Here is a 27,860-nt window from a genome sequence, read left to right as displayed (position 1 = left end):
ACCTTGGCTGGGCTTAGTGTCACACTGAAACCAGTTTATTTAACATTGTTTAAATGTAACATCATACACACATCTCAAACAGTACATTGACAGTACTTGACCCGGTATTTGTTTTATAGCTTAACTCTGATTTTTTTTCCACCACTTCCCTTAGCCTATTCCTGTATGTCACGTGACTAGCTGATCTGTGGGGGAAGAGATTGTGTCAATCCATAGAAGCTGCAGTAGCTACTGAAACAATGCCTGCAACAAGCTCTAGTTTCCAGTGAAGTTGCTCGCTGATTTTTTCACAGCAAAGCTCTTCAGGACACTATCTCTATATTCCCTTTATCCTAGCCAAGATGTGACTTGAATAGGTGCATTAAAGTGGAAAAGGTTTGAAAACCAGCTGGACTTCCCTGTAGAGGAGGAAGCAATGACTGCGGTAACATCTTACGGCGCTTTGGTCACATTTCACAACTAAGTATTTAAAAAGGGGTAGGAAGCCACCAGTTAATAGCACAGAGTTATTCAAAAAGATCTGAACGCTTCGCTTATGGAGGTGGTTTGCATTCTTTAGCCTTAGCGGGCTCTTCTATGCTGCAGTGTGCTGGCCAACAACACTACACTCAGTTCTGCCACTTGAACCAGCCATCTCTCACCAACAGAACAGAAGAATATGCTGTATTCTTCCATGTACAAAATGAATCATACAGTTCATTCCTCCCACTGCTCTTGGCAATTTTCACAGTGAAACATTCTTTCTACCATGTTCCCAAATAGGTTTCTAATGAGGATTACAACTAAGCTCTGATACAGCTGTACCCCCGAAGGCAATGAGAATGTTTCTAGCTTAGTGTAGTCATCTAAACGCTGCTATTGAAGTCCAACAGACCAGTGTCACCACTTGCAGCATCATGTGCTAGTATTTCAGCAGCTGTCTTGTTCTATGGGGCTTAAATGCTGGCCTACAAATACTTGCTTTTGACTGAAATTCAGCATATGTGATCACAGTAAAGCACAAATATTCGACCACCCTTTACAAAAGGTTGTTTTGGCCATTATGGTGAGGCAAAAACACTGAATTTGTTTCACTTGTAATACTCAAAAGTAGCCTATTATTTGGCAAGCTGTCCAGTCAGGTAGCCTGATCCATTCTCTTATTATACTGGGTGTTCAAACAGCTACTGCACATGGACCGTAAGGTTTTCCACTAAAAAAAAAAGTGAGGCTTTTTAGCACGTGCACAGCAGCTGCATTAATACAGAAAGACAGGACCAAGCCACTCTACTCGAACAGGTTGATTTGTCTGAACTATAGAAAATAAATAGCACAATAGTTTGAGGTACAGTCTAGTCGGTGAATAGCAGCCCCGTCAGAACTCTTCCTGTACGTATTTAGCCAAAACGCAAATGCAACGGTTAGTTGCTCAGGTTAATGTAGTTCACTTTAAAAGGACATTAAATTGCCATAGCAAACAGCGCTGAAATTCAAAGTTACAGCAGACAATCCACCCTTAACTCTGGATTTCCTGATGTACAGGTGTGCATCACAATCTTATGCACTTGATGAAGAAAGAAAGCTAACGAGTTTTTTAAAAGGTCCTCTTTGTATCCATACAGGAATCAGACCACCTTAGCCATGACTTTCCTTTTATGAGAAGACAAAGCAGTCATACTCTTGAGGCACTGAGGTTATATGGGAATAGTTTGATTCTTGAATGTACTTTACCCTTGACCTTGTACTTTTAACCCCTCCCACCAATGTATTTACTCTCACAAACTCAGTTTGAGTTACTGCTTTGAGACCATTTTCTGTGTATTGACCACTGTAGCTGTTCTTGCAGCTAATAAGCTACTTTATTATGAAGATCATTAATGTAGCTTCAAGGAATCAAAATAGGAATAGTGCTGCTTGTATCTTCCCAGTTCCATGTATTATTCTGACTCAGACTTCATTTGGGGAAGTGGTGCATTCCTGGAACAAAAACAGAGAAGATGAGACAGGCCGCCTATCACCAGAAGAGAGGGCACCAGAAAAGTGGGTCTTCCCAGAAGAATAGAAGCTTTTAAAAAACCATTTAGAAATACTATGAAGCCCAGAAGCTGGTGCCCACTCTTAAAGTGAACTGTGATTGTACACATGGAAAAAAATAGATACTCCTAATGTGGTGTGTACGTACACTTTAAAATAATTAAGAAGTATTTCAGCACACTATTTATATACAAGTCTACTTCAAGGGAAGCGCTTGGAAGACAGCGGGACTAAGAAGTAGACCACTGAAACAGTTCTTAGACCACTCATCAAAGGGAAGTCCATGGCATCCAACAGAGTTACATGCTAAAGGGTGACAGAAGTTGTGTAAGAATCATTGTACATTTAGAGATCTCCATCTTGCTCTTCCTGTAGGATGCACAACACTGACTTGTGTGGGATCCCGCACTCTTGCAGGGACTTTGTAAGGTCAGGAAAGCTCCTCCTAGGCACTTCCATCGTTTCAACACTACAGCATTTGTATTTGGTTGTGTTCTTTTGTTCTGCCACAGCAAGGACTGTCTGAAGGCTGTCTGTAGGCCTGAAGTGATGTTCAAATCTTTGACCAGAAGGAGACCTAACGGCAAGCAGCAGTCTTGGTTCTTTCTTCAGTGGCTCCTCCAAGTTTAAAACTGAGGATGACGAGCTTTCCTCTCTTGTTTTCCTTAACGGCTTCTTCTCAGAAATGGGAGGCTGGACTTTAGAGCATTCCCCTCTAGCCCCTTCATTCTCTGTCATTACACCAGTGGATTTTCCCTCTCCGGGAAGAGCTTTGGATGGTTGCTCCTCCTCCTGTCTACTACTCATTTTCAGTTTGTTGGTCTGTTCAATCACTGTTTCCACAGCACTCTTCCCCAAGCCCTTCCTGCTGATGGACGGGAGCACTCTGTACTTATTTAGGGAAGAGGAGGTCCTCAAGGGCACTCGCTGGAGGAGCTCTGGGATTTCATCAGGAGACACCTGCCCTGGCTGGTAAGATGGTTTGGTGGATGATGCTCTTTGATTGCTTGCTGCTTCGTAGGGAGCTGCTGGCTGAGGGGAGGATGGCACCCTGTAAGAATAGGCCTCCACACTATGGGAGTAATTCAAGCTTGATCTTGTGCGTCCCTTGGCAGATTTCGGCCGGGTGACATGCATATTGATGGTGTTTGACCGCCAAATGAAAGCTTCTGCAGTGGCCAAAGTGGTGTTGCATTCAGATGGTGCTATGTTCAGAGGTGCTACTGTGGCCATTGCTTCTCAAGACACCTGTAGAGGGGGAGACAGAGGGAAGAGAAAAGTTACAGGAATCAGTCTACGGCATTTTACTTCACTAGAGTACTCCTGTTTTTATGCTGCACTGTGCTTAACATGATAGTAGGGTATCCTGGCATGTGTTGATTCACTGTGTGCAGGGAGATTACAGAACAGCACTGTTGCTGTGTCAGGTATCCAGTTTGTGGCATGTATTCCCAGATGCTGGCTTTGTAACAGATCAAGGTTCTTTGGTGTAGGGAATAGGCCCGTATGTCAGTAAAACACTATGTTCACCTATAGTGTTGTAGGAACAAACACGAGTGGGTTTCCTCTGGAAGGATCCCAAAGTGCCTTACAAGCTACGTACTCACAACACGATGCAGCCACATCTGGGATGAAGGGCTGTGGTCAGATGGAAGGGAAATGCTGATAAAGGACACCAGAGCAGTGAAAAGTGCCGTGGGATTTTTAACAGCAGCACGGCAGATAAAACCTTGGTGGGTTGTTTTTGGTTTTTTCCCAGGTCTCATGAGAGAGGCCCCCGTGCAGCACAGTACTCCATTCACTAAGATCAGAAGGACAAATGGGTGAGTCAGTCCCGCTGGGATCAGAACCATGACTCTTGGGGAGTTCAAATATTAAAGCCAGATAACAAAAGAGAGGTTTTAAGTCTGTTTACATGGTATATGCTGTATATTTGCACAGCGCTATATATCCAGTGCTAAGTGTTCTTACTGTTCTTCAAGGATTTAAAGTAGGGGAAGCCGTTATTTATTTTAATAGATGGAATGGGGTGTTGTTTATTATTTGTCTTGCAGTAACTTCTAGAATCACCAGCTGGGTTTGGGCCCCACTGGTGCTAGGCACCGGAGGGTAACTGCTCCAAACAGCTCATTATCTAAACAGATCAGACACACTAAGGGTGGGTGAGAGGAAGTATTAGTATCCTTAACCAAGATCACACAAGCCCGTGGTAGAGCCAGGAACTCTTGAGTCTCAGACCAGTGTTTTAGCCACAGTCTTTCCTCTCTAAGGGGATGTCTACACTGTAGCTTTAGCCCATGCTCCCAAGCCCCAGTCCCATCCATACACAAAACCATCAAGCATGTGCTTATTTTGCACTTTGACCCCATGCTTGCTTGCATGGCTGGGGGTGTGAGTTGTAGGCCAAGCAGTGCTTTAGCTCTGGCTGGAACCCATACATGCGACTCGGGTAGTCCTTCTCGCCTCCCCGGAGGACAGGCAAGTTCTCCCGCAATTGACAAAACTGTCAAAGGATCCTAGAGCTTCTCAGCACAAAGAATCATGGGCTCTGCCCCCAGACACACAGGAGGGAGTACAGATGCAGTGGGTAGGGCTTTGCTGTGGGAATGCTCACACCCAGGCTAGACTAACCTGCGGGCTCCGACCCACACCCAGGATAACTCTGCAGTGTAGCCAACTGTGCACGTGTCAGTTTGTACAAAGGTTTTAGTGAAAAACATATAACCCGTTTTTTATTCTGTTGTTCACTTATTGAATGTGGCAAGCGAGGGTACGTGGAGGAGCAGATATGAAATCATTGCTGTATCTGAGGTGTCGATTAAGCTCCCAGTGTGGACTTTTAGGTACGACTGACTGCAGTTTGGCTTTTAAAAAATTTAGAAGTCTCTTATTTAAGTCCTGTGAGCCACTATGGCTGATTCAATCTACTGAAACCTGTCGTAAGTGACCAGTCAAAAGACCTTGAAGCTCATCTCCTTAATGAGTGTTACTATATAGGCCTTCTAATAAAGATGGAGTAGAATTCTACTCAGTGACTCTGATCCTCAGCTGCAACGAGACCACTTTGCTCCAACAATTCAAAGCAGCCTTAGAGCCATGGGAGAATAGTCCAGTGGCTTAGAGTTAGGATAATGATGCCTGCATCACCCGCTCGCTAGGTAAGGGTGGTTTGGCCAAGGAAAAAGGGTCAAGTTTTCCCCATGACTTGACAATCCCTGGATGCCATAATGGTACCTTGAGACCATTGTCACACACTGGCTACCCCAGAACCAAACAAAAGATTTGGAATGACCAGTCTTTAGCAATGGCAGGTTTATTTGGATTTACCACCCTCTGCAGGGAAAGCTGCCCCACCCGCTGCCATCTAACCCACCTTCATAATCCAATGTCTCTTCTCAAGTGCATAAACCGTCTGTTACTCCAAGGGGGATGCCAACATTCATGTTCCACCATATTCATCAAATTAACTAGAGTTGGAAAACCAGATGCTCATAGGCCTTTTGCCAGTGATGTGTTATTTAACACCTTGTTTCTCCGCCTTCCTCTCGTCTCAGTGAAATGGAAATGATCAGTAAATTAAACGTCTAGCAAAGACAAAGTACAGTCTCAATGCACAGGTGTGCCTTAGCATGTTTTCACTATCAAGCTGTTCTAAGGTGCAAAAATCATCACTCAGCCACCTGAATAAGTGATCTATTTACTTAAAACACAATAAATGGACAGGCAAGTTGACTGACTGTAATAATCTGGACACAAAATCTAAGTCACCAATATTAATTTCCTAGGAGTATATTAAAAGGGCAGGAGTGTAATTTGGTTTAGAATGCCTTCAGATAAACTCCAAGGCAGCAAAATCAATATGAAGAGCTAAAAGCCATGGTCTTACACCCCTTCAAAGAAGGATTCTTGAACATGGCAAATCAGAGTTACCAGCTGTCTAGAAATATTGACAATGAGCAAAATTATGAATAATCCCCTAAGAAATTCTGTTTGTGTCTTCTGAGTGCTGGATAGCATCATTTCATTTTTAAATAAGTGCTTAGCATTTAAAACTGTCACACCACTCTTTAAACAAGACATTTTAAATTGGGGTTTACAATCAGAGGCCCATATTAATAGAGCTGTGCACTGTATTAAGAAGATTTTAAGCAGCTGGAGACCCAAGATAGTAGTTACTGCTTTCCCAAAGGGCACAGAAAATGGAGAGGACAGGGAGTTCTTTTGAATAAATAGGTATCGCTACCGAGCAAGCAATCCAGTACTCACTTGACTCAACCTTTCTTGACTTTGTGCAATTGTTGCAGCATCTAAAGCTTAGTCCAGGGGAGCCCTAATTTGGTGAGGGCAGCATTGGCAACTAGCCAGGAGCCGAAGGGCTACATGCATTTTGTATATGTTTACACAGTTGGTTAAATCAACAATAAATGCACAAATCCCCTAGACTGGTGAACAGAAGCTGCATTGTCATTTGAGTGCACTAGTACTCAAACCTGCAGCTGATCTGCTTCGTCCTCATGCTGCATTTACAAGGACAGGGCACCCAGTGGTCAGCATTTAGGACTCCAAAGGATGCACTTTAGGGTGTGGTACTAAGAGGCCTATGCTTTCAAAAGTGGCCACTAATTTTGAGGCCTTTGAGCTTTGGGTGCCTAACTTCAGTTGTATTGAATGTGATTTTTTTCAGCCATGCTGAGCTCCCAGCCAGAGGCGCTCACCACCTCTGAAAATCCATTTTTCAAAATAATGCCCCCAGCTCTTAGCTAGCACTTTCCATCAGCTGATCTCAAAGCAAAGCTCCAAATCAGTTCAGACATATTTTACAAAGGTGGGTCAGTGGGGAAACAGAGGGGAAGTGACTTGGCCAAGGTTACCCAGCAGGCCAGTGGCGGAGCTGGGAACAGGTCTCCCCTGACTCCCAGTCCCGTGTGCTATCCACTAGGTCACACCTGCCTCCCTTAGGAGCTCAAGTTTGGGGGGGGGGCACTAAGACCTGGTGGCTACTTTGGGAAACGTCCCCTTCCTGGGGCTCTACCCTCCAGGGTGCACCCCAGAGGCACTGCCCGCCCCGCCCATCACCCGCTAGGGGGGGAGCAGGATTTGGCGCTTGTGCTGGGGGGAGGCCGAGAAGTGTCTGTGTCCTGAGGGTCCCCCCAGCAAGCCAGGGCCAGGGGTGGAGAGCGGGACGGGCGCTGGCTCGGAGCGGGGCGGGGCGGATCCCAGGGGGGGCTCGGCCGGGCGAGGGGCTGGGTCGCAAGGGAGCTCCTGAAAGGAGGGGGAGTCCCCTGCGTGGGGGCATCGCAGGAGCAAAGAGCCGCGGGGCCCCCAGGTCCCGAGCGAGGGGAGGGTCGGCGCGGTGCAGGAGGGGCGGGGTGCAGGCCCCCCCGGCATAGAGGCCCCGCGGAAGGGCCCGCAGGCGCACACGGGGCCGCCCGGCGGATCCTGTCTCTCACCTCCGCGCCGCTCCATCCGGCAGCCCTCGCCCAGCCCGGCTGGTAAACAGCCCCGCGTTGCCACGGCAACCGGCCCCGCCCGTCACCCACTTCCGGCAGTGACCGGAACAAAGCTGACCCCTCCCCGCCCGAGCCACAGAGAGCAAAGGCAAGGCTGGCTAGAGCGTCCCCTCTCCCCAGGGCCGCCAGCCCGCTCTGGAGTGACCAGGGTCCTGGCCCGGGTTCAGCGGGGTGGCCCCCGCCTGGCTGGGAGGGTCCTTCCCAGGCCCCATGTCACCATGGTAACGTGCCCGTGGTGCCACAACACAGCGCAGGCCCGGGGTGGCAGGGGCCCCTCAGGGACACGCTGCCCCCCGGCCGCCCGGGGACTCCGTGAGGCTGCTCGGGGCACGCTGCCAGCCCTCTGCCCTTATTATGGGGGGGATATTCCTGCTTAGGGCCCCCGGTGGGCCTGCGCTGCCTCTGCGGCCGTGGTCCAGGTGTACAGCACCTGGCGCGCTGGGGGCGCTATCTAGGGTTGCCAGGCATCTGGTTTTCAGCCGGTCAAAAAGGGACCCTGGCGGCTCAGTCAGCACCAGTGACCCGGCCGCTAAAAGTCCGGTCGGTGGCTCCCAGAAGCGGCTGGCATGTCCGGCTCCTAGGCACAGAAGCAGCCACTGGGCTCTGCATGCTGCCCCCGCCCCTAGCGCCAGTTCTGCAGCTCCTATTGGCTGGGAACTGCGGCCAATGGGAGCTGCGGAGGCAGCACCTGCATGGTGCCTGGGAGCTGGACATGTGGGCCGCTACTGGGAGCCACCTGAGGTAAGTGTCGCCTGGAGCCTGCACACTGAACCCCCTCCTGCACCTCAACTCCCTGCCCCAGCCTTGAGCCCCCTTCCTCACTCTGCACACCCCAGCCCCCTGCCCTAGCCCTGAGCCCCCACACCCCAACTCCCTCCCAGAGCCTGCACCCCAATCCCTTGCCTCAGCCCTGAGTCCCCTCCTGTACCCCAAACTCCTCATCCCTAGCCCCACCCCAGAGCCCACACCCCCCAGGCGGAGCCCTCACCTCCTCCTGCACTGCAACCCCTCATTTCTGGCCCCACCCCAGAGCCTGCACCCCCAGCCAGAGCCCTTACCCCCTCCTGCACTCCAACCCCCTGCCCCAGCCCAGTGAAAGAGAGAGGGTGGGGGCAGAGCAGGGGTCTGGTCTTGCCCACATCAGGGTTTAACTGATGATCATATTTGGGGGGGGGGAAGGAGTTTCCTCCAGGGCCTCTGCTCCACCATGAGGTCTTTAAACCACGATTTGAGGACTTCAGTAACTCAGACATAGGTTAGGGATTTGTTACAGAAGTGGGTGGGTGAGATTCTGTGGCCTCCATTGCCCGGAGGTCAGACTAGATGATCATAATGGTCCCTTCTGGCCTTAAAGTCTATGAGTCTATGAGGGGTGCAGTGGACAGGGCCTCAGAGAAGGGGTGAGGCCTGGGGGTAAGGGTGTTATTATCTGGTAACTGTTTCCCCTCTATCATTATTTGGGTTGCAGATAGGTATGGTTTGAGAAGGAGGTTGTGGGAACTGGAATTGAAACAAAGTGTTCTTCGGGGATCTGTTGCTCCCTCTAGAGCAGTGGTCTCCAAAAGGGCAACCTGAATTTAAGGGCAACCCAGGATCTACCCCACCCCTTCCCCAAAGTCCTGCCCTGCTCACTCAGTCCCTCCCCCTCCGTTGCTCGCTCTCCCTCACCCTCACTCACTTTCACCGGGCTGGGGCAGGGGCTTGGCGTGCAGGACGGGGTGCAGGCTCTGGGCTGGGGCCAAGGGGTTCTCAGTGTGGGAGGAGGCTCTGGGCTGAGCCTGGGGCAGGGGTTGGAGTAGAGGAGGGGGTTTGGGGTGCTGGCTCTGGGAGGGGGCTCAGGGTTGGAGTGCGGCCTCCCGCCGGGCAGCACACGAAGATCCCTCCTCATGGGGGCGTGCTGGCCGCTTCCGGGAGCAGCTGCCTTAGCAGCAGCCCTGCTACACCCCTGGAGATCGCGATTGACTGGTAGAGTCCCCAGGATTGACCAGTTGATCGCAATTGATAGCTTGGTGAGCACTGCTCTACTGGAAGCAGGAGGGCTTTGGCTGGATTAAATTTGTGCGGGGTTTATGCACCTGGTTTTGACCCATGCTGTTGGCTACCCCTGATGCTAGAATATATAAATAAGTGCTTACCAGACAGATCTCACACTACGCAGGCAGGAGTAAAATTATTTGGGGCCACAAAACAGATCTACTTTGCTAGGCATCATGTCAGAATGATGGGTTTGTTCCATCATTGGAGTGCTGCATCACAACTCAGTGATGTTGTTAATGCATCCAGGTTGGATTTTAATGTGTGGTTTATGGTGATGGCACCAGCCCCGTTGTCAGTTTTGGGAGAGCAGCGGGATTGTCCTTCAGAACCTGCTGCTTTTTAAAATATGCAGTGCAAAGAAGGACATGTCACTTAAAAAAATAGATGTTTCTGCTCTGCAATAGGATTCTGTTTAAAGTTCACAGATTTGCACAATGGCCAGGGTTGAAAATGTAGTGCCAGCTATGCAGAGGGTAAAAAGGTCTGAAAAATCAATCACCAAAAAGTAAGAAGGGAAGGAGAGACCAAAGAGAAACCTAGAGGAAAAGAAGAACTAAATAAGGAACCTGTTTCTAAAGAAAATGGATAGAGAAATCCAGGAAATCAGATGTGGGAGGATAGACAAATCAGGAACGCACATGTCATCAGAGTTATTGTGCTTGATTCTCCATTGACACAAGTTAAAAGGCATTATTGACACCTAGGAAAAGAGAGTGTGAGATACTTCAGAACCAGGATGGGAGCATTTTACAGTCAGTTTAAAGCAACTCTTGCCACAAGTTACAAGGCAATGGGGAATTGGGACCTGAAAGCACAAGTCACCACCACAGAACAACCAAAGTAAACACAGGTCTAAAGAAAATAATGCACAAAAACAACAAAGGAAAAGAAATAGCATTTGATCTAGACCATAATGTTGGTGCGGCTTTTGCTATTGCAAAAGAATTGTCAGGGGTCCAAAGTAAAAGGACCTTCTAAGCTGGAAAATATACTTATTTTTTTTAAGTTTATCGTCAGGATTGGTATATTGGTATTGATTTTGCTCTGAGGCTGTATAAGGTCTCTAAATGTTCTGAATTAAAATTTTTGAGTCTTAAGTTTGGACCTCCATAAAAGAACAGCCCTTTTTAGAATTGTGGAAGCCTCATTCTTTGTATTTGAATGTAATATATAGCCATTCAAAACCAAGTTCTCCTATGTTAAATATTGTGCCAGGACCTCAGCTAATATAAATTATCATAGCTCCATTGAAGCAAAAGGCACTATGCCGACTTGTGCTACCTGAGGATATGGCCCATTAACTTTGAAATCTGAGCTGAGATTTAAAAATCTCTAGCTATGAAGGTAATATGTAGAGTAGTAATAAGGTAATATTAAATTCAGAATGCTTATCTCAGACTTTAGTGAAAAGGTTAAATCTGTTTTTAAAAAAAAATTAAGTGACTGTTTATATAGATCACTCCCTCCTTGACCATGATAATAGGACAGACCAAGGATACTCCGGGGGAAAAGAAGTAAACAAACAAATGAAGAACACACAGCAGTGTAAAGACAAATGGTAGTGTTTTGGCTTCAGTTATGAAATCCTATGTTTTGCTATCAAGAATTAACACACAATAGGCCAAACTGAAGTCAGTGAAGTTTTACATCAGAGTTGAATTTGGCAATCTGTTATTTTCTTATTCATCTACAAAGATTTCACATTAAAGAGCGGGTTTATTTTATGGGACCGTGTTCTGCTGCGGCTTGCTATGAGTAACCCTCATTCCTTGTATCCTGCGCGGAAAGAATAGAACCCCTCGGCATTACCACAATGCTATTGTTTGGCTTTCCAGTACAGCAGGGGAAATGTTTTCACTCCCAAATGAAATGTTTTCATTTACATTAAAAACAATTGAAAACACATGTGTATTCATCTGGGGCCCAAACCTGAAGTTCTCGCTCAGGACCAGGTTCTCAGCTCCATTTACACCAGCTCAGGATATGGTGTTCAGTGTTCACTCAGTTTCTGGGGAGGATTTACTAAGATAAACTCTCACTGAAGTCAATGAGAGTTTTACCTGAGCAAGGTCTGTGTAAATATCAAGGGGTTAGTTCTGCCACCCTTAGTTATCTTGAATAATCTCTTATTTACACAAGTAGTCCCATGGACTTCATTGGGACTGTCCACAGTGCTTTGGACTGGCAGGGCTTTGGAGCTGAGCTCCGGCTCCAGGCAAAAACCTGTTGCTCGGCGCTCCAGCTCTAGGCTCCACTCCATAGCCCTGTAAGCTATTACCTGGTGCAGAGAAGGGTATCAGAATAAGGACCTCAGGGTTAGGGCTTAATTCTCCTTTCATTCATACCAGTTTTACACTGGTGTAATTATATTGAGTTTGATTAGGTTATTCTTGACTTACACCTGTGTAACTGAAAAGAATCAAGCTCAACCCTTTAAAAAAAAAACTTTAAAAAAACTGCAGCACACCTTCAGTTTTGAGACCTGGAGGTACTTGTCTGTGTCTCTTTAACCTTCATATCTGATAAAGAACATACAGTGGGTTGTTTGATCATCTAACTTTGTTTTGCATCCTCCACTTGTTCTGTAAGGGTGGGTATGACTGTGCAGTGTATGTTTTTAAGGTGGTGTAAGTAGCTTGGTCTAGATAGATAATTTCTAGGTAATATTAAGTGATAGGCAGACTGAAACGTACACGTGGTAATATATATGCATGCACACACATCATTGGGGGGGAATAACATAATAATAATAATAGTGGAAAATAGTATACAAAGGGCCAAATTCATCCCTGTGATCATTCCATTGACTCCTGCAGATTTGCAGGATTTAGTTGGCCCATTGTCTGTTATTTTCAGTACTGTTTGTACAAATACTTTGTAAGAATTTCTCCTCTCAGCATTCAGCACCGTCTCCACTCACTAACTAAATCAGCACATTAAAGCAGGTACAGAAGTGTGCTTGTTAAACTTTTCTAGCATGTAACCTTACTGAATAGTCCATTGTTTTTCTTTTAATCTAGAAATTATTTTGTTTTGTTTTCCTTTGTGGGGGGAGGTGGGCTTTCGTTGGGAGGGGATTGTTAACTGGCAAGTTAAGAGCCAGGAGAGTAGGGCGAAGCAGGGGCGAAAAGGGAGGTGAGGGAGGTCTGAGGGGCAGGTGTGGAGTGAGGCTGAGGTGAAGAGACTGGGATGGGGGTGGGAGGAGGTTCGTGTAAACAGCCAATTGTGTGCGGCAGAGAAAATCTGTTAAAAACTGCAGAATGTTTTCTGTATCTGCAGGTCCCTGCGTGACCTGCTTTCTGCAGCTGTTCCGCTGCCTTGTGTAGTCATCCCAAACTCAAGACCCTAATCTTTATTCCACGCTGTCACGGACTCTCAGATCGTGCCCACTCTTGGCCCTGTGCGGTCCATGGGGGGGTGCCCCTTTGAGTGAGACAGCCCTTCTCGGGGGTCCACTCTCGGGAATTAGGCCCCTTCACCTCCTGGAGCCACACCTCTCTGAGCCTTTGCCGTGGGCCCCCTTAAGGAGTCCACTCATTCTGGACCCCCAGGGCCTCCACCCCCGGAAAGGGATGATGTAACCCTGTTCTCTAGACTGGAGTGACTCTCAGCCACCGTAAAACAGGAGGGTTTATTGAGCTTTGAACACAGCACAGGAAACTCTCAGGGCCCTCAGGCCCGGCCTCCCTCAGCCCAGCACATCCCAGTCTCCCCTGCATCCAGGTGGGCTCTGCCTGCTCCCCCTTTCCAGCCCAGAGCCCCCCTTGGATATCAGCTGCCCAGCTGGGAAGCACCGGCCCCAAGCCCCGCCTCAGTCCATTGTCTTTGCTCCAGGTAAACAGGGTTGCCTGGGCCTACTCTCCCCTCTTCCGTCCTCTGTCCCTCTCTGGCTGGTTAGGTCACCGGGCTCCTCTCTTCACAGCCCATTGTTCTCCCACTGGCGAGAACCAGCTGTGGCTCATGAGCTGGGCCTCTGGGTCACCAGGTCGCCGGGTCACCAGTTGCTGAGGTATCCGTCCTCCAGGCCATTGGCTGGCATCCCAAGTTCCCTCTCTGGTCCTCTGTAACAACAAACTCCCTCTCCCTTCACCTCGTTAAACCAGTAACACCCAGGGAAACTGAGTCTCATCCCCTCTGCATGCAGACCATTGGAAAAACGTGGAAAAAAGAAAATCCCCCACTTTATCACACACGCCATCAGTACCTTATGATAGCAGGATAAGGTCAAAATCCACCTTCCATTCTAGCCTCCCTCTGCTTCATTTACCAGTTGCTCAGAACTTCCTCAAATACCTTCCTTTAGGGCTGAAATTTCCATTCTTGAACTCTCACCGGAGGTGAATTTCTGAAACTCCTTTGAGGGCCTGATATTTTCCGTGCTTGTTCTCAACTGAGTGGTTACAAACAACAAGTAGAGCGGGGGTGGGCAAACTATGGGCTGGATCTGGCCCACCAGCCATTTTAATCTGTCCCTTGAGCTCCCTCTGGGGAGCGGGGTATGGGGCTTGCCCCGCTCTGGTGCTCCAGCTGGGGAGAGCGTTTGGGGATGCTCTGTGTGGCTCCCAGAAGCAGCGGAATGGCCCCACTCCGGCTTCTATGTGTAGGGTCAGCCAGGGGGCTCTGCTCTGCATGCTGCCCCTGCCCAAGTGCCGCCCCCTGCATCTCCCATTGGTTGGGAACCACAGCCAATGGGAGCTTCAGAGGCAGTGCCTGCAGGCGGGACAGCACGCAGAGCCATCTGGCCGTGCCTCTGTGTAGGAGCCGGAGAAGGGACATGCTGCTGCTTCCAGGAGCTGCTTGAGGTAAGCGCTGCCCGGAGCCTGCACCCCTGAGTCTCCCCCCTGCCCCAGCCCTGATCCCCCTCTCGCCCTTCAAACTCCTCGATCCCAGCCTGGAGCACTCTCCTGCACCCCACACCTATCATCCCTAGCCCCGCCCCAGAGCCCGCACCCCCAGCTGGAGCCTGCACCCCTTACTGCACCCCAACCCCTTGCCCCAGCCCTGATTCCCCTCCCGCCCTCCAAACCCCTCGGCCCCAGCCCAGAGCACCATCTTACACCCCAAACTACTCATTCCCAGCCCTTTCCCCCCACCTCCACAGACAGGGTACGTAAAAGCCAGCACCTTCTATTGCTTTAACTGTCCCCAGGGAAGAGATTGCTTCACTTGGTAGCTTGGTGGTCTCTTTGAGGGGTTGAGGAAGGGGCTAGAGTACTTTGGAAAGAGGAAACATCTGTGCTTTGCAATCTGTTGTGTAGCCAGATGGCGAGTAAAACTTTATTTAGCAACTGGGGGTAGATCCTTTGCAGAAGAAATTGAAGTAATAACGGTATCCTTTGTTATAGCTGCTTGCTTCCTTTCTGAAACACAGGACTGCTGTCCGGTCGCAGTCACACGCTTGCTTTGCACAGGTGGAGTTATTTGTATTCCCTGCAGGAACAAAAGCATTTCTCACTCTACAACTCTCGTGCGGTAACTAAAAGGCAAGGAACCCACTCAGAGGCCAGGCGCCGAGCAGCTTGTTCCTTCCCTGACCTTCACCGCTCCAGATGCATGGATGAGGTGTAGCAAAAGAGGAACGAGGCAGCCCTGTTGCTGTAACACTGCCGGGAATGTTGCGACACTGCTATTGGCATGGCAGCAGCCGGGAACACTGCAGTGGTGCCATCGGCACTGGATTTGCTGCTTCGTTGCCAGCTTAGGTGCCTTTCCAAATCAGCAGAGTGCAGCTGATTCTCCCCTGCCTCGCGTACCCACTGGTGAGTGTGTTACAGGCCCCTGCTCTGTACCAATCCCCAGAGGCTATGTGTTGTTACTGCCCCAGCTACAGAGCTTTATCAGCTCATGCATCTCACTCAGGAGGCCTCCGGCTCAGTTCCCAGTGTGTTGGCCAAGATGGCAGCTCTGATGGTAGCAGTCACGCCCACTTGGGCGTTGTGGGTATAAAACGCTAGAAAATCAGAATGGCAACATTTTACACCCATCGTCATAGGGGTAAATACAGTGACCGATGAGGCCCAGTGGCTCTGGCACTGCAGCGCTGGAACGGAAAGGCACTGCCGATCCATCACAGCTGCCTGCACTGGAACTGGCAGTCAGTCAGTCACAGCTCAGAGGTCCTTAACAGTCATCCTTTCCACTTGCTCTGCAAGATGTTACCCTAATTGCCTTGGTGGTTGTGAGAAGAGGTAGGTGGGGAGGAACCAGAGGGACCTGAAGTACTTTCCCCACCCCTAAAGCTAGCTATCCTGTAGATGCCTTTTTTTCCCCCAAAAGCCCCTCTGACCATTTCTCTTTAGGACACGTTTGTTCCAATGTCATTGTAAAAGGTTCAGGCAAGAGAACGAGGTCCCAGGTAAATCATCACGGTATCCGTGGCCATTTTAGCCATGCAGAAAATGCTACTCACAGCACATAACATCTTCGTTGATGATGGAGTATTGATAATAATCAAAAAATGGGTGACAGCTCTGGTTGGTTAACTCCTTATAGCAGCAATCATGGGCATGACAGCACCTTCAGGGAGACAGAAACACAGGAATAGGGTGGAAAATGTGACTAGGTGAAGTAATGGCCAGCGTCACCACTACTAGAGGGGAGAGTGTGAGTGAGCCTCCCAAGGAACAGAGTTTGGGCTTGGTTTGGAAAAACACCCAGGAGCTCACATGTTTATCCCAAATGATGTTCTTAGCGCTGCCCCGTGCCTCAAATCCAGCTCCTGTCCAAAGCTGGGTGAAACTTTTTGAACAAAACATTTTTTTCAGCAAAAAATGCAGATGTGGGTTGACTGGAACACTTTTGTGAATTTGTGCTGAATTTGCTGGATAGTTTTGGTTGGGGGTGGAGCCTTCAAAACAATTTAGGAAAAATTGCAACATTTCACTTCAAAATGAACTGTTCTCATTTTTTATTCACAACTGTTTTAAAATGTCCTTCAATTTTAATTTAAAAAACCCTAACATGCCAAAAATCAAATCTAAACAAAACATTTAGTTCAACCTAAAAGAACTTTTTGATTTGCCAAAACATTAAAGCTTGTTCTGGAGGTGGTTGGTTGGTTTGTGGCGGGAGACTGAACCAAAAAATCCATTAGATTGAAAACTCCCTGGGGCAGGGCCTGTTTTTGTTCTGTGTATGTACAGCTCCTAGCACAAAGGAGCCTATCCCGAACCAGGACCCCATTGTGGTATAATACAAATAAATACTACACCTCTACCCTGATGTAACGCTGTTCTCGGGAGCCAAAAAATCTTACCGCATTATAGGTGAAACCGTGTTATATCGAACTTGCTTTGATCTGCTAGAGTGCGCATCCCCGCCCCCCCAGAGCGCTGCTTTACTGTGTTATATCCAAATTCATGTTATAGCGGGTCGCGTTATATCGGGGTAGAGGTGTATTACTACTAATCACACAGTTCTACTGGCCCTTTTAAGATTCTGGGGATGAATCACCCCAGCGTGCCTTGACTACAGAGGAGTTTCCATTGTCATATAAGCTGGAGAGTTGAGGCGCTCAGCCCCAGAGTGCTAAAGGGCTTAGTGCAGTTACAATCCTAGGATTTAGATGCCCAGCTAACTAAACCAATGCATTGCTAAAATTAGTATTGATACTAGTAGTAATAATAATGGCTGCTAGTATTGATACCAGCAGCATTGACATGAACCAAAGCTTACCAGTCTGTCTTATCCAGAGGCTGCCCTCTCCCACCCAGTCCACAGTGGCATCCGTACCCATTGTAGGAAATGAGGGCACTTTTCCCAGTCATTCTCCGGATCATGAATTTGAAATCGAGGAGGCTGCTGTGGATCATGGTCAAAACTGCGAAAGAGCAGAAAGGGCTTTTCAGGACTTTCCAAGAAGATGTGTTGCCTTCAAGGAGAATCATTTCTCTGATCCCTCACCTGACGTACGGAGAGAGGTCAAAATCACTGAGTATTTAGTGACTAAGTGAAGATTGTACTGCTGCTGCTTGCACGTTAGCTCTAACCCAGCACAGGGAGGAAGGGTAGTCTAGTGGTCAAACCACTGCCAGGGAATCAGGGTGACCAGATAGCAAGTGTGAAAAATCAGGATGGGGGTGGGTGGGTAATAGGAGCCCATATTAAAAAAAAAAAAAAAGCCCCAAATATCAGGACAGAGGGGGGCCTGATAAAGCCTGATAAAGCCTATAAGCCTATAAAATCAGGACATCTGGTCACCCTAGAATCAGGAGATATCGGTTCAATTCCTGCTCTGCTACAGATTCCATGTGTGACCTTGAGCAAGTCACTTAGGGCTGAATGTGCAAAAGAAGATAGATGCCCAAACCCACGTTCCACGACCACTGTAATGCACAAAACTCCAGCTGAAATCCTGTAGGTGCCTAAGTGCATGTGTGTGTGTGTGTCTGTTTTTTGGTTTTGTTTGGTTTTTTGGTTTGGGGGTTTTCTTTTTTTCTGCAGTACAAGTTCCCTCAGCGCCTGTGTTTGTCTCTGAGCATGTACACTGCTGGTTCCCCGGGAGGTCTAGATGCTTATCTCCCACCTAAGCCCCGGAGCGATTCACAAACCAGGGGCATTCAGCCGCCTCACTGGCATAGGGACCTGATCCGGTAGGGATGCTCAGAGATCGCCTCCCAGATCAGGCCCCTTGGGCAAGTTCATACAAAATAGGGGGAGGGGGCACAGGATGACAACAATATCCCTTGAACTTTTAGCCCAGTGGTTAGGGTGCTCACCTCGGATGGGAGACCTTGGTTCAAGTCCCCCCTCCGCCTGAGGGGGAGAAGGGATTTGAACAGGGAGTGCTCTAACCATTGGGCTATGGCATATTCTGATGTGAGGAAATCCCTCAATCTCTCCTGTTGAATCTGTTGCACTGTGGATAACTAGAGTCAATGGTGCAGGAGGCCTGGATCCTGGTCTCCCACATCCTGGCTGAGTGCCCTTATCCCTGTGAGCGAGGTGGGGCTTAGCACACACCCCCTGGTCGGCACCTCCCATTGGCTACCGTAGGCGGCTCCCTGCTGATCATGCTGGGTTTGTGGTTCGGGCTCACAGGCACCCATCTCTCCCCACTCATTGCAGAGGAGCCTAACTCAAGCTTTGTGTATTGCAGTGGTTTCTCCCAGGTACCTAACGCCTCTCATGCATTCAGGCCTTAATCTCTCTGCATTGGTTTCCTGTCTGTATTAGGGTGGTCATAGCTCTTTCCTTCCTCACATGGGTGCTGGGAGGATAAAGACACTTGGATGCCAGCGTAACAGGGGCTATATAAGTAAGTCATCTGCCCTGGCGCTGTTTTTTGCCTGTCACTGAAATAGTCTCATGATCTCAACCAGGCCAGTCAGGGGCAGCTTGGAAACTAACTGCAGCTGTGACTCAAACTGATGCCCCCAGGTACGTGGGAGGGGGCTGAGCTGTGAACAGATGGGCTTGTTTTGAGGGGCTGTGATGCCCTCTGCTGCACGCAGTACAAACAAGCTAGCCCCGTCTGCCACGACACAGTTCCAAGGCATCTGATGACGATGTGACCCTCTCCTAGCAGAAAGGAGCATCTATAGTGATAGGCACCAGCGTGGATGGGGGGAGGAAAGCGTAATGGTAGACCATGTCCTGCAAGGTGGCACTGACCCTTAACCCCAGCAGAGAGGCTCAGCAGTGTTGTTTCTTCTGCAATTCTTCATAAAGATGGGCCAGAACCTCTGTTCTGAACAGCCCTGCATTGTGAGCAGGTTTGTAAGCCTAATGCAGAGCTACAGTTCACTAATGGGCCCAACCCAGGACTAAGTTTGGAGCTTCCAAAATATAAACTTGCAGCTTGTGGCTTGAGCCGCTCTGTGGCTCCTTGGCAAGATGGCGGCCACTTTGCTGAGGGATGCCAGTTGGTCTGCCCTCGGGGGATGGGGGTGTGGGGTTTCTGGTACTCACTGCTGGCTGCCAGTATTGCCATTAGGAAGAGTTTCCACATGTCTGTGCAGAACCTGAGGAAGAAATAGATTCTGGGGTCACGTCTGGAGCCAAGTGAAATGTTTCAGACGAGGAGCTTATTTTCAAAAAATATATATATATATTCACACACACACACACACACACACACACACCATTGGGGGTAACGAACTATTTGCAAAGGTAGAGAAAAGTAATTGGTTGAACAAAAAATTGAGGGAAAAGGGGGGCTAGAATTTTTGGAAATGTAGCTGGATTGACTAAATTTTTTTTGTTTAACCAAAAAAACCCAACTTGTTTTGGGTCAAATAAAATATTTTTTTATTTGACCCAAAATGATGACTTTTTTTTCCCCAATTTGCTTGCCCAAATGGGGGAGGGGGAAAATCAATTATTCACTCAGCTCTAATCATGTCACAGGTACAGCCCAATGTCCAGTGGCAGCTCCAGAACCACCCACTGTCTGTAAACCAAAGGGATTGCATGAGTTCCTGGAATAATTCCAGACCAAGGCCTCAAACACACCCAGTAACGGAGGGAGCATGAGCATGCGCCTCATTACCCAGAGGTCTTGTCCTTTCCTTTACACAGACCTGATGCCTGAGGGATGAATCTCCCATAGCCCCTGCCGCAGCCAGAAAGCTGCCTGACATAAGGGGATATTTGGTTGATGCATCAGCTGGCTGTAACTGGGATAATTCAGAGCATCCTTGGAGTTCATTAGTTCTTTCCCCCTCCACCCTAGAATTCACTGTGATTGTGATGCTTGGAGTGTTCACACAGCTTAGGGTTCATGTGTGGAACTCACTGTTATTGGAGATCAGTAAGAGAAGTGTTGAGAATGGATTGTTAAAAGGTCTGGGTAACTTTATGACCATAAAGTTCTTGCATCCGAAGAAGTGAGCCATAGCTCACGAAAGCTCATGCTAAAATAAATTTGTTAGTCTTTAAGGTGCCACAAGTACTCCTGTTCTTTTTGCGGATACAGACTAGCACGGCTGCTACTCTGAAACCTGTCTTTATGACCATAGTTACACCTGCAACTATCAGGTTTAAGAGTGGCAGCTGTGTTAGTCTGTATCTGCAAAAACAACGAGGAGTCCTTGTGGCACCTTAGAGACTAATATATTTATCTGGGCATAAGCTTTCATGGGCTACTATGAAAGCAAGCTAAGGATAACGATCATGTTTCAGGGTGTACCGTGCTCTCTGGCAGGGCTTAGGATAATATAGCAATGTACAACATAGCACAACTGGCCATAATAAACCTTCGAGGGGGAGAATCACCTTTCATTGGGAGGGTGAAAGCCTGCTGCTAGGCCAGCGCAGTCTGATCCAATACGAGGATGCCTGTGTTTTTTACCCAGTAACCCCAAAGCAACAGCTCAGGGTGGCAATGAAGCTGGATCTCCCATGCCATCCATTACCTCAGTGATGAAGTGTCACAGTAAACATTCCAATGCCCAGTCCCATCTGCATTCCAGCCACCCCCACTCCCACCCCCTCCAGGGCTCGATTTCCCCTCCTTTCCGGTACTCCCTCGTCATGACACTCCACACACCTCAGTTCCTCATTACAATCGTGCCTATAATTCTCTATTCATGTCTCCTCCTTCATTCCATCTACCCTTGTCTCCATTATTCCCCCCTCGCTGTTCCAAAACCTCTTGTTCCTGTTCCATTCTGAACCCCATCATTCCAATAGCCTCCCTCACCGTGTGTGTGTGTGTGTGAGAGAGAGAGAGAGAGAGACACACACACACACACACACAATGGTTTGCTCTAACATGAGTTAGAGGCTTGTGAACTTGGACACGCTGCAGAACCTACCGATGGACTGTTGCTCCATTGACATCAGCGCAGCCAGCATTTCGTTCCATGTTTTCTTGGGCATTTAGGACCAGATCCAAAGCCCATTCAAAACAAAGGAAAGACTCCAATCGGGACTTAATTTCAAGAGTAAAGTTGTTTGGTTTTTTTTTTTAAATCTTGATGCTGGCTGTAATTAGCTATTTTTCTTGCTCTGTTCTATTGCACCGTATTATCTTGGCAAATGTATTTATCGGCTCCAGGGCTTTGATTGGCACTTTGCAGTTAGACGTCAAATACCAATAAAAAAAAGGTCTTTTGAGCAGGAGTGCCAAAGAATTAATGTATGGAGCAAAGCTGGAGAAATCTGCCTTTCTAATGGTTTTATATATTTTTAAAAAAGGAGAGAGAGAAAAAATGCCATCTGGGAACGCCACATGTACAGCAAGAGATCATCTTACCTGCTGGCAGATCCCTCTTGGCTGGAGAAATCAGGCAGAAGAGCCCAAGAGGACACCTGTGGCAGCTACAGAGGCTGGAGTTATGGAGCAGCTGCTGCTAAGAGGTGGGGACCTTCCCTTTGAGGGAGTCAGGAGCTATGGCTGAGATGCACCTTATGCTTGGCTGGTGTATCACTCAGCCCATATCTGCATTCTCTGGTTGATTTCTCAAATAAGGTAATTCCCCAGTCACATGAAGGGAGAACGATCCCATCTCAGGGCTTCTCGCCAGCCACCCTTTTTCCTGGTTTGTTAAAGGTCCCTTTTCAGAAACAACGGTGCTTTAAAGCGAAAGAGCAGCTGGGCAGTTTTGCTCATCTTGCCACAGCAGGTCAGGGGATCACATTTTGGTTACGTTCTTCGATTCTGTTGGGATATGTAAGGGTTGAGCAAAGGCCTGGGTAGCCGCTTGCATGGTATTAGGGAGTAAAGGCACAGGCAAGCACTGTTTCTCCGCTTGATGAATAAGTTGCCATCCTTTTCCCTTCCCTTCTGCTTGTTACGAATTGATAAGCGTTGCAGCTGCATAAGGAATGCGGGGGTCTAAAAGATACTCTTCGTATGAAGCAGTGTTATCTCCCCCCTCCCTTCCTTTCCCAGCTACATAAACGAACTTGGGGTCATGTCCCCTTCCTCCCTCCCCTGTGAACTGCTGATTAAGGGAATTTGTGGCTACAATTACTGCAAAGAAATGTATTTTCAAGGTAAAAATGTCTGTATAATATGCGCAATGCCGTAAACAGTAAATAGGGGCGGGTACATACTAACTTCAATAAAAGGAGTGTGCTGTAACTAATTCAGTGCTTCCTCGACAATTGGGTCGAGGGGAACAAGTATGGCAGTGAAGAAGCCCGTCTACTCAATCCGCCTCTGGGTCAGCGGCTCCTCTAACAGATTCCCCACTCCATAGCTTCCTCCTCCTCCTCCTTGTCGGGCCAGAAAGGCTCATTTTGCCATAAATGTCACCAGGACGCATGAATGTTTGGTGTTCAGCAGTGGAAGTGTCTCTTGAAGGCTGAAATGCCAAGTCAAAAAAAAATAAAAAATGCTATTTTGTCTTTGCTTTTTTCTTCCCCTTTAGCAACTGTGGAGGGTCAGAGAGTTTCTTCTGTTTTGTTTTTCTATTTCATCAGAAATTCCAAGGCCTGACTCAGCTGGAGGATCACTGGAGGCCCTGAAATGGGACATTACATCTAGAGTCAACCTAGGATTAAGTTTCTCATCCCCACTCAAATTGCCAAGTCAGGTGTCAGCTTCCAGCTGTGATGCCATATTTCAGGTCCTCCCCAGATTGGTATAGTCCTCCAGGGAAAAATAAGTCCACACCTGCTATTTCTTGTGTAAAAAAAATCAACCACCCCAGATAAGTTTTTTGAGGCTGCCTATAGGTATCATGAGGCTCCAATTCTGCAAACGCTTACACGTGCTTTACTTTGCTACTAAAGTGAGGCGTCCCTTTGAAATTAATGAAACCGCTCGTCAAGTTAAGCACTTGCATGATTAGGGCCTAAAGAGAGAGAATTAGGAAATGTCTCAGCCTCCCCTAACCGGGTCAATCCCTGATTTAGTACCTATGTGCCATGGCTATCAAAGGGCTAGATGTAGGGTGACCACATGGCAAGTATAAAAAATCAGGACAGGAGGTGCCGATATAAGAAAAAGCCCCCAAAATTGGGACTGTCCCTATAAAATCAGGACATCTGGTCACCCTAGCTAGATGTGCAGCCAGCCCTTACTCATGGTGTTGATCATTTCCTCATGTGAGTAAGGGCTCATTAAACACCCAGTCCAGCCCCCATTGAAGTCCATGGCAGCCTTTCCAGCGATTTCAGTGGGAGTTGTACTGAGGCCTGGCGTGAGAGAGGGTTGCATAATCCAGCCCTGCTAAACCATCCAGGGATTGACCATCCAAAAAGCCTTGTGGTCTTTCCATCATTCTTTTAACAGGATCTTCTATGGCATTAAAGAACTTTACAGCATTTTGGTTTTCAGCATAATCTCTCTTCACACCAACAAAACAGAGCTTTGAGCTGTCTTCTTAATGCTGCAGAGAACTAGTTTCAGAGTCATTATTACACAACGCCCTCATAATTTTTCCCCTGCCAACTGGATTTTGTGAGTAAATCTGTTGGGCCAAATTAATTCCAGGTGTGACCCAAATGCAATCACACCTTAGATAGTGTGCAGGGCCGGCTCCAGACCCCAGCGCGCCAAGCGCGCGCTTGGGGCGACATGCCGCCGGGAGGGCGGCAGGCGGCTCCGGTGGACCTCCCGCAGGCATGACTGTGGAGGGTCCACTGGTCCCGCGGCTCCGGTGGACCTCCCGCAGGCATGCCTGCGGATGCTCCACCGGAGCCGCGGGACCAGCGGACCCTCCGCAGGCACGTCTGCAAGAGGTCCCCCGGAGCTACGGGACCGGCAACCGCCAGCGCGCCCCCCGTGGTGTGCCGCCGTGCTTTCTGGGCCAAAGTTAGTGGGAATTACAATGATGAACGTGCCAAACACATATATTGTTGAGAATTTGATAGGTGAATTATAGCACACAGTGTTAGAACTCCCTTTGCCATTTGAGTTAACGTGCATGCAGAAGTTGAAAAATAAGGAAAAGCTAAATGAAGTCAAAACTTTTAGTCGTGGGAACATTAGTTATGGATGGAAAGTTACATGCCCAAAGATGGATACAGATTTATTTTATAAATTTCAGGGTGAAAAAAAAATGATAGACACTAAAACTGGTGTATGCCAGTATATAGATGACAAGTGGAGTTGGTTTTGTCAAATAGAGAGAGACAGATCCGAATGAGAAAAAACGGAGGCGACACATTTTATATACCAACATTGGGAAATAGTTCAACTAAAATAATATCTGATTTTGTAGCTGTTATGACAGCCTAACTAGTCGCAGTAATGCAGGCATTAAATTGGGACTGGGATATACACTCAATAGCAGTAGTCATTTTAAAAAACAAACAAATCTCAGTCTCAGCCTTATGGCAACAAAAAAGGGTGTCTTAGTATGCAGAAGTGATTTAATCAATGAAATTATATTTCTTAGAACAGAGTTAGTACAGCTGGGGACACATGTAGCATTAACATGGATCCCAGTGCATACTGGGATATCAGGGAACAAAATGATGGACAAAGCAGCTAAAAATGTTATAAGAAATGAAGGCATTGACATAGAAATATCCTGAGTAAGCAGGAACTCAAAAGCCTAATATAGAAAAATCTAAAAGAGGAATGACAAAAATTTTGGCTTGCGAAAAAGGAAGAAGGTGTGTGGGGTTGTTTAGTTTAGTTTTGTTTTCTTTTTCTTTTTTAATTGTGCCCTAGGCTTAACGATAGCAACATACATTTGGGCCTGATAGGGAAAAGTGAAGTGACTTTGTTTAGAGAACTGACTGTTTGCTGCTTAAACAAAAATATTTTTAGAATAAGTAGACACACAGAAGGCCTATGTGAGCTCTGTAAGCAATAGAAGAAGCAATCAAATGCCTTTTATGGGTATGTGAGGGCTTGGATAAAGAAATGAAAAAGCTTTCTGAGGAATTATTCAAATGTCTTAAGGTAACAAAAGTTATGTTATTTAGTAAAAATATCCAGGAAGTGGGGTATTTTTAGAAAGACATTCCTAAGTTACCTGAAAGACTCAAGGCACAGTAAGAGAACATAAACCACTAGGGATTTAGGAATGATACCTAGTAGCATTTATAGGCTATTCAGTCAAGTCTGCTTTGCCTAGAAATCTGCACAGCAATGAAAAAGCCCTCCAGTCCGAGACCTGCGAACCCAAGTCGGCTGGTACGGACCAGCAGCAGGTTTTTTCTTTGCTGTGTAGACATCTTTTTATGTTTCTAATGGTGTCCAGTTGGCCTGATGTAAAACAAAAATGAGGGCTGAGAATGTGAGCCTGGGTCAGAGGATTTTCTGATATCTAATTCATCCTGTGAATCCATTCTGTGAGCAACACAAGTCTTCAGAAGGCTTGTGTGTAGTGAGCACTGTCTTTTGTTCTGTGTCCTCAGATAACCCCAGACTCAGAGTGTTTAATTCAGGAGAAGTCTACATTCACATAGCCAGGGCTGGAATTTCCCAGGGGAGCAGGGGAATAATGCTGCTTTGGAGTGAACAGCAGGAAAAAGAGCCAATACAGGAGAACCTAACCTGAAGATCGGGGAAGTTTCCAAGTGCTGAAACCTACTTGAGTGTGGGAACATCCCCAACCCAGGGAGATGAGGGGATACCTTCTGCTTGAGGCTGGGCAAAGCACCCATGGTTCTATAGCAAAGTGCCCAATCCAGCTCCCATTGGGAGTCTTTCCTTTGACTTCACTGGAAGTTGGATGGGGCCCTAGCATGATTTCCTAAAACATACTCAACCTCAAGTGACTGGGCTCAATGCAGGAGGTACTGAGTGAGGTTCTGTGGCCTGTGTTATGCAGGAGGGAAGGTCATAACAGTTGCTTCTGACCTTTAAAATCTACGTTGGTGTAATGGTAACCCCCCCACCCCGGCATGTGAATGGAGCCAAAGAGAGAACATGAAGACGTGGAAATGGAAAGTGCGTTTGGAGGCCCTTAGCTGGCACTTCTGGTTTGAAATCTGGTTCAGTTAAAGGTTGACCTTCAATGCACATGCTCTCCCGGTGCTTCGGCATACTGCAGGGAATTCTCCTTCAACTGCAGGGCAGGGGCCCAGGGACAGTGTCAGAAATGGCCATCAAGATACACGTGTAATCATGGGGCCCTATTTATTCATGTCTCTGAGTGAGCTGATAGTTTTGTGCTTGGCTAAGAATAAGTTGGCACGCTGTGGATGAGTCACCTGCAGGATTTGGCTTTTCCATAAATGGGCCACAGGAAATCCTTCAGGCTCCAGGGCTTCCTGACTGTGTGCCCAGAGGAAAGGGAGAGGAAAGGAGAGATGGGAAGAATAAAGCTTCAGTGGAGCTCTGCCAATTTAAACCAGCTGAGGCGCTGGCCCGCAATGTAATTACCATTTCAGGCCATTACCCCAGGGTAAATTTGTAAAAAAGGAAGCTTTATTCATATACACACAGAGAAACCCCCCTGCTTCCCCCACCTCCTGGCTGCTTAACACCTCCTTGAAAAAACAACGAGGAATCCTTGTGGCACCTCATAGACTAACAAATGTATTTGGGCATAAGCTTTCGTGGGCTAGAACCCACTTCATCAGATGCATGGAGTGGAAAATCCAGTAGGAGGATATATCTGGCCTGGGAAAGCTGCGTTCATGGTATTGAGGGTGTGGCAGGCTGAATGGTGGAGAGGTTGGAATTTGAAATGTTTCACTGAAGCACACGGCATCAGGAGCCTGGGATCTCCATAGCATTCGCCAATAGGCTTTGCTCGTTTTGCTGGCCTGCGACTCGGGCTTTCTTGAAACTGGCCCCAGCTGCTCTAGCCCAGTGATTCTCACTGGGGGTGAGCAGAGGTCTTGCAGGGTGATAACAGCTCATCTAGCTATTTGCCTAGTTTTACAACAGGCTGCTAGTGAAGTCAGGGCAAACTAAAATTTCATTCAGACAATGACTTGTATATACTGCTCTATATACCATACGCTGAAATGTAAGTGCAATATTTATATTCCAATTGATCTATTTTAATTCTATGGTAAAAATGAGAAAGTAAAAGCAATTTTTCAGTAACCGGGTGCTGTGACACTTCTGTATTTTTATGTCTGATTTTTGTCAGCAAGTCATTTTAAAGTGAGGGGAACCTTGGGGGTACACAAGACAAATCAGACTCCTGAAAGGGGCACAGTTGTCTGGAAAGCTTGAGAGCCGCTGGCCTAGCCTACGCCAGGGCTCAAGGCAGTGCAGATCTGCCCTGAGATGGAAGCTGTAACCACTTCCCTGCTAGCCTGGCATGTTCCTGCTGTGCCAACCAAAAGCTCAGTGCAGCACAGAAGCTGGGCCCATGTGTAAGATGAAAAGCTGTGTCTTTAAAACCCCTGACCTTCTGTCACCAGTCTTGCAAGGAGCAGGAGGAAGCCCCCTCTGCTGGGGCCCGCGGCTCTCTGAAACAACAGCCTCTCTGTGCAAAG

At 47.7% G+C, this 27,860-nt stretch overlaps 3 protein-coding genes across 7 annotated transcripts in view; 1 reads left to right on the top strand and 2 right to left on the bottom strand.

The window, feature by feature from the left end:
* Positions 1–13: 13 nt before the first annotated feature.
* UBXN10 (UBX domain protein 10) lies at positions 14–9,723 on the bottom strand. Of its 5 annotated transcripts, XR_005590313.1 has the most exons (4): positions 7,464–7,571; positions 5,387–5,597; positions 2,162–3,261; positions 14–1,956 (listed from the first exon to the last, which is right to left on the bottom strand). XR_005590313.1 is itself a non-coding variant. In XM_039508787.1 (3 exons), exon 3 carries the CDS (start codon positions 3,244–3,246, stop codon positions 2,359–2,361), a length of 888 nt encoding a protein of 295 aa, XP_039364721.1. In that variant the 5' UTR covers positions 3,247–3,261; positions 5,387–5,597; positions 9,659–9,723; the 3' UTR covers positions 14–2,358. The 5 variants fall into 5 exon arrangements, 4 of the variants coding, with proteins under 4 accessions (XP_039364721.1, XP_039364722.1, XP_039364720.1 ...); XM_039508787.1 differs by lacking the exon at positions 7,464–7,571 and adding an exon at positions 9,659–9,723 and having other exon boundaries at positions 14–3,261; XM_039508788.1 differs by lacking the exon at positions 7,464–7,571 and adding an exon at positions 7,954–7,972 and having other exon boundaries at positions 14–3,261.
* Positions 9,724–14,806: 5,083 nt separating this feature from the next.
* On the bottom strand, positions 14,807–20,227 carry LOC120387729 (group IIF secretory phospholipase A2-like). Its single transcript, XM_039508772.1, has 5 exons — positions 20,081–20,227; positions 19,470–19,522; positions 17,235–17,379; positions 15,970–16,076; positions 14,807–14,990 (listed from the first exon to the last, which is right to left on the bottom strand). The coding sequence occupies exons 1-5, from the start codon at positions 20,206–20,208 to the stop codon at positions 14,842–14,844; spliced, it is 582 nt and encodes a 193-aa protein (XP_039364706.1). The 5' UTR covers positions 20,209–20,227; the 3' UTR covers positions 14,807–14,841.
* The window catches only part of LOC120387728 (group IID secretory phospholipase A2-like), a 40,503-nt gene continuing 27,666 nt past the window's right edge, over positions 15,024–27,860 (top strand). Inside the window, exons 1-2 of the mRNA XM_039508771.1 lie at positions 15,024–15,323; positions 21,699–21,860. The gene's annotated coding sequence lies outside the window, so the exon portion shown is untranslated. The remainder of the gene's footprint in view (positions 15,324–21,698; positions 21,861–27,860) is intronic.

Source organism: Mauremys reevesii, linkage group 21, assembly GCF_016161935.1.
Source record: "Mauremys reevesii isolate NIE-2019 linkage group 21, ASM1616193v1, whole genome shotgun sequence".
Taxonomy (NCBI): Eukaryota; Metazoa; Chordata; order Testudines; family Geoemydidae; genus Mauremys; species Mauremys reevesii.
This window is presented reverse-complemented; position numbering and strand designations above follow the sequence as displayed.

Bases quoted from the DNA above. Each gene is read 5' to 3' on its own strand.
- UBXN10 (XM_039508787.1), bottom strand. From the start codon at position 3,246: ATGGCCACAGTAGCACCTCTGAACATAGCACCATCTGAATGCAACACC.
- LOC120387729 (XM_039508772.1), bottom strand. From the start codon at position 20,208: ATGAACTCCAAGGATGCTCTGAATTATCCCAGTTACAGCCAGCTGATG. The intron at 19,523-20,080 runs GTCTGTGTAAAG...TTTCTTCCTCAG, and splicing joins ATTCATCCCTCAGGCATCAG to GTTCTGCACAGACATGTGGA. The intron at 14,991-15,969 runs GTGAGTAGCATT...TTGTTCCTGCAG, and splicing joins CAACGAAGATGTTATGTGCT to GGAATACAAATAACTCCACC.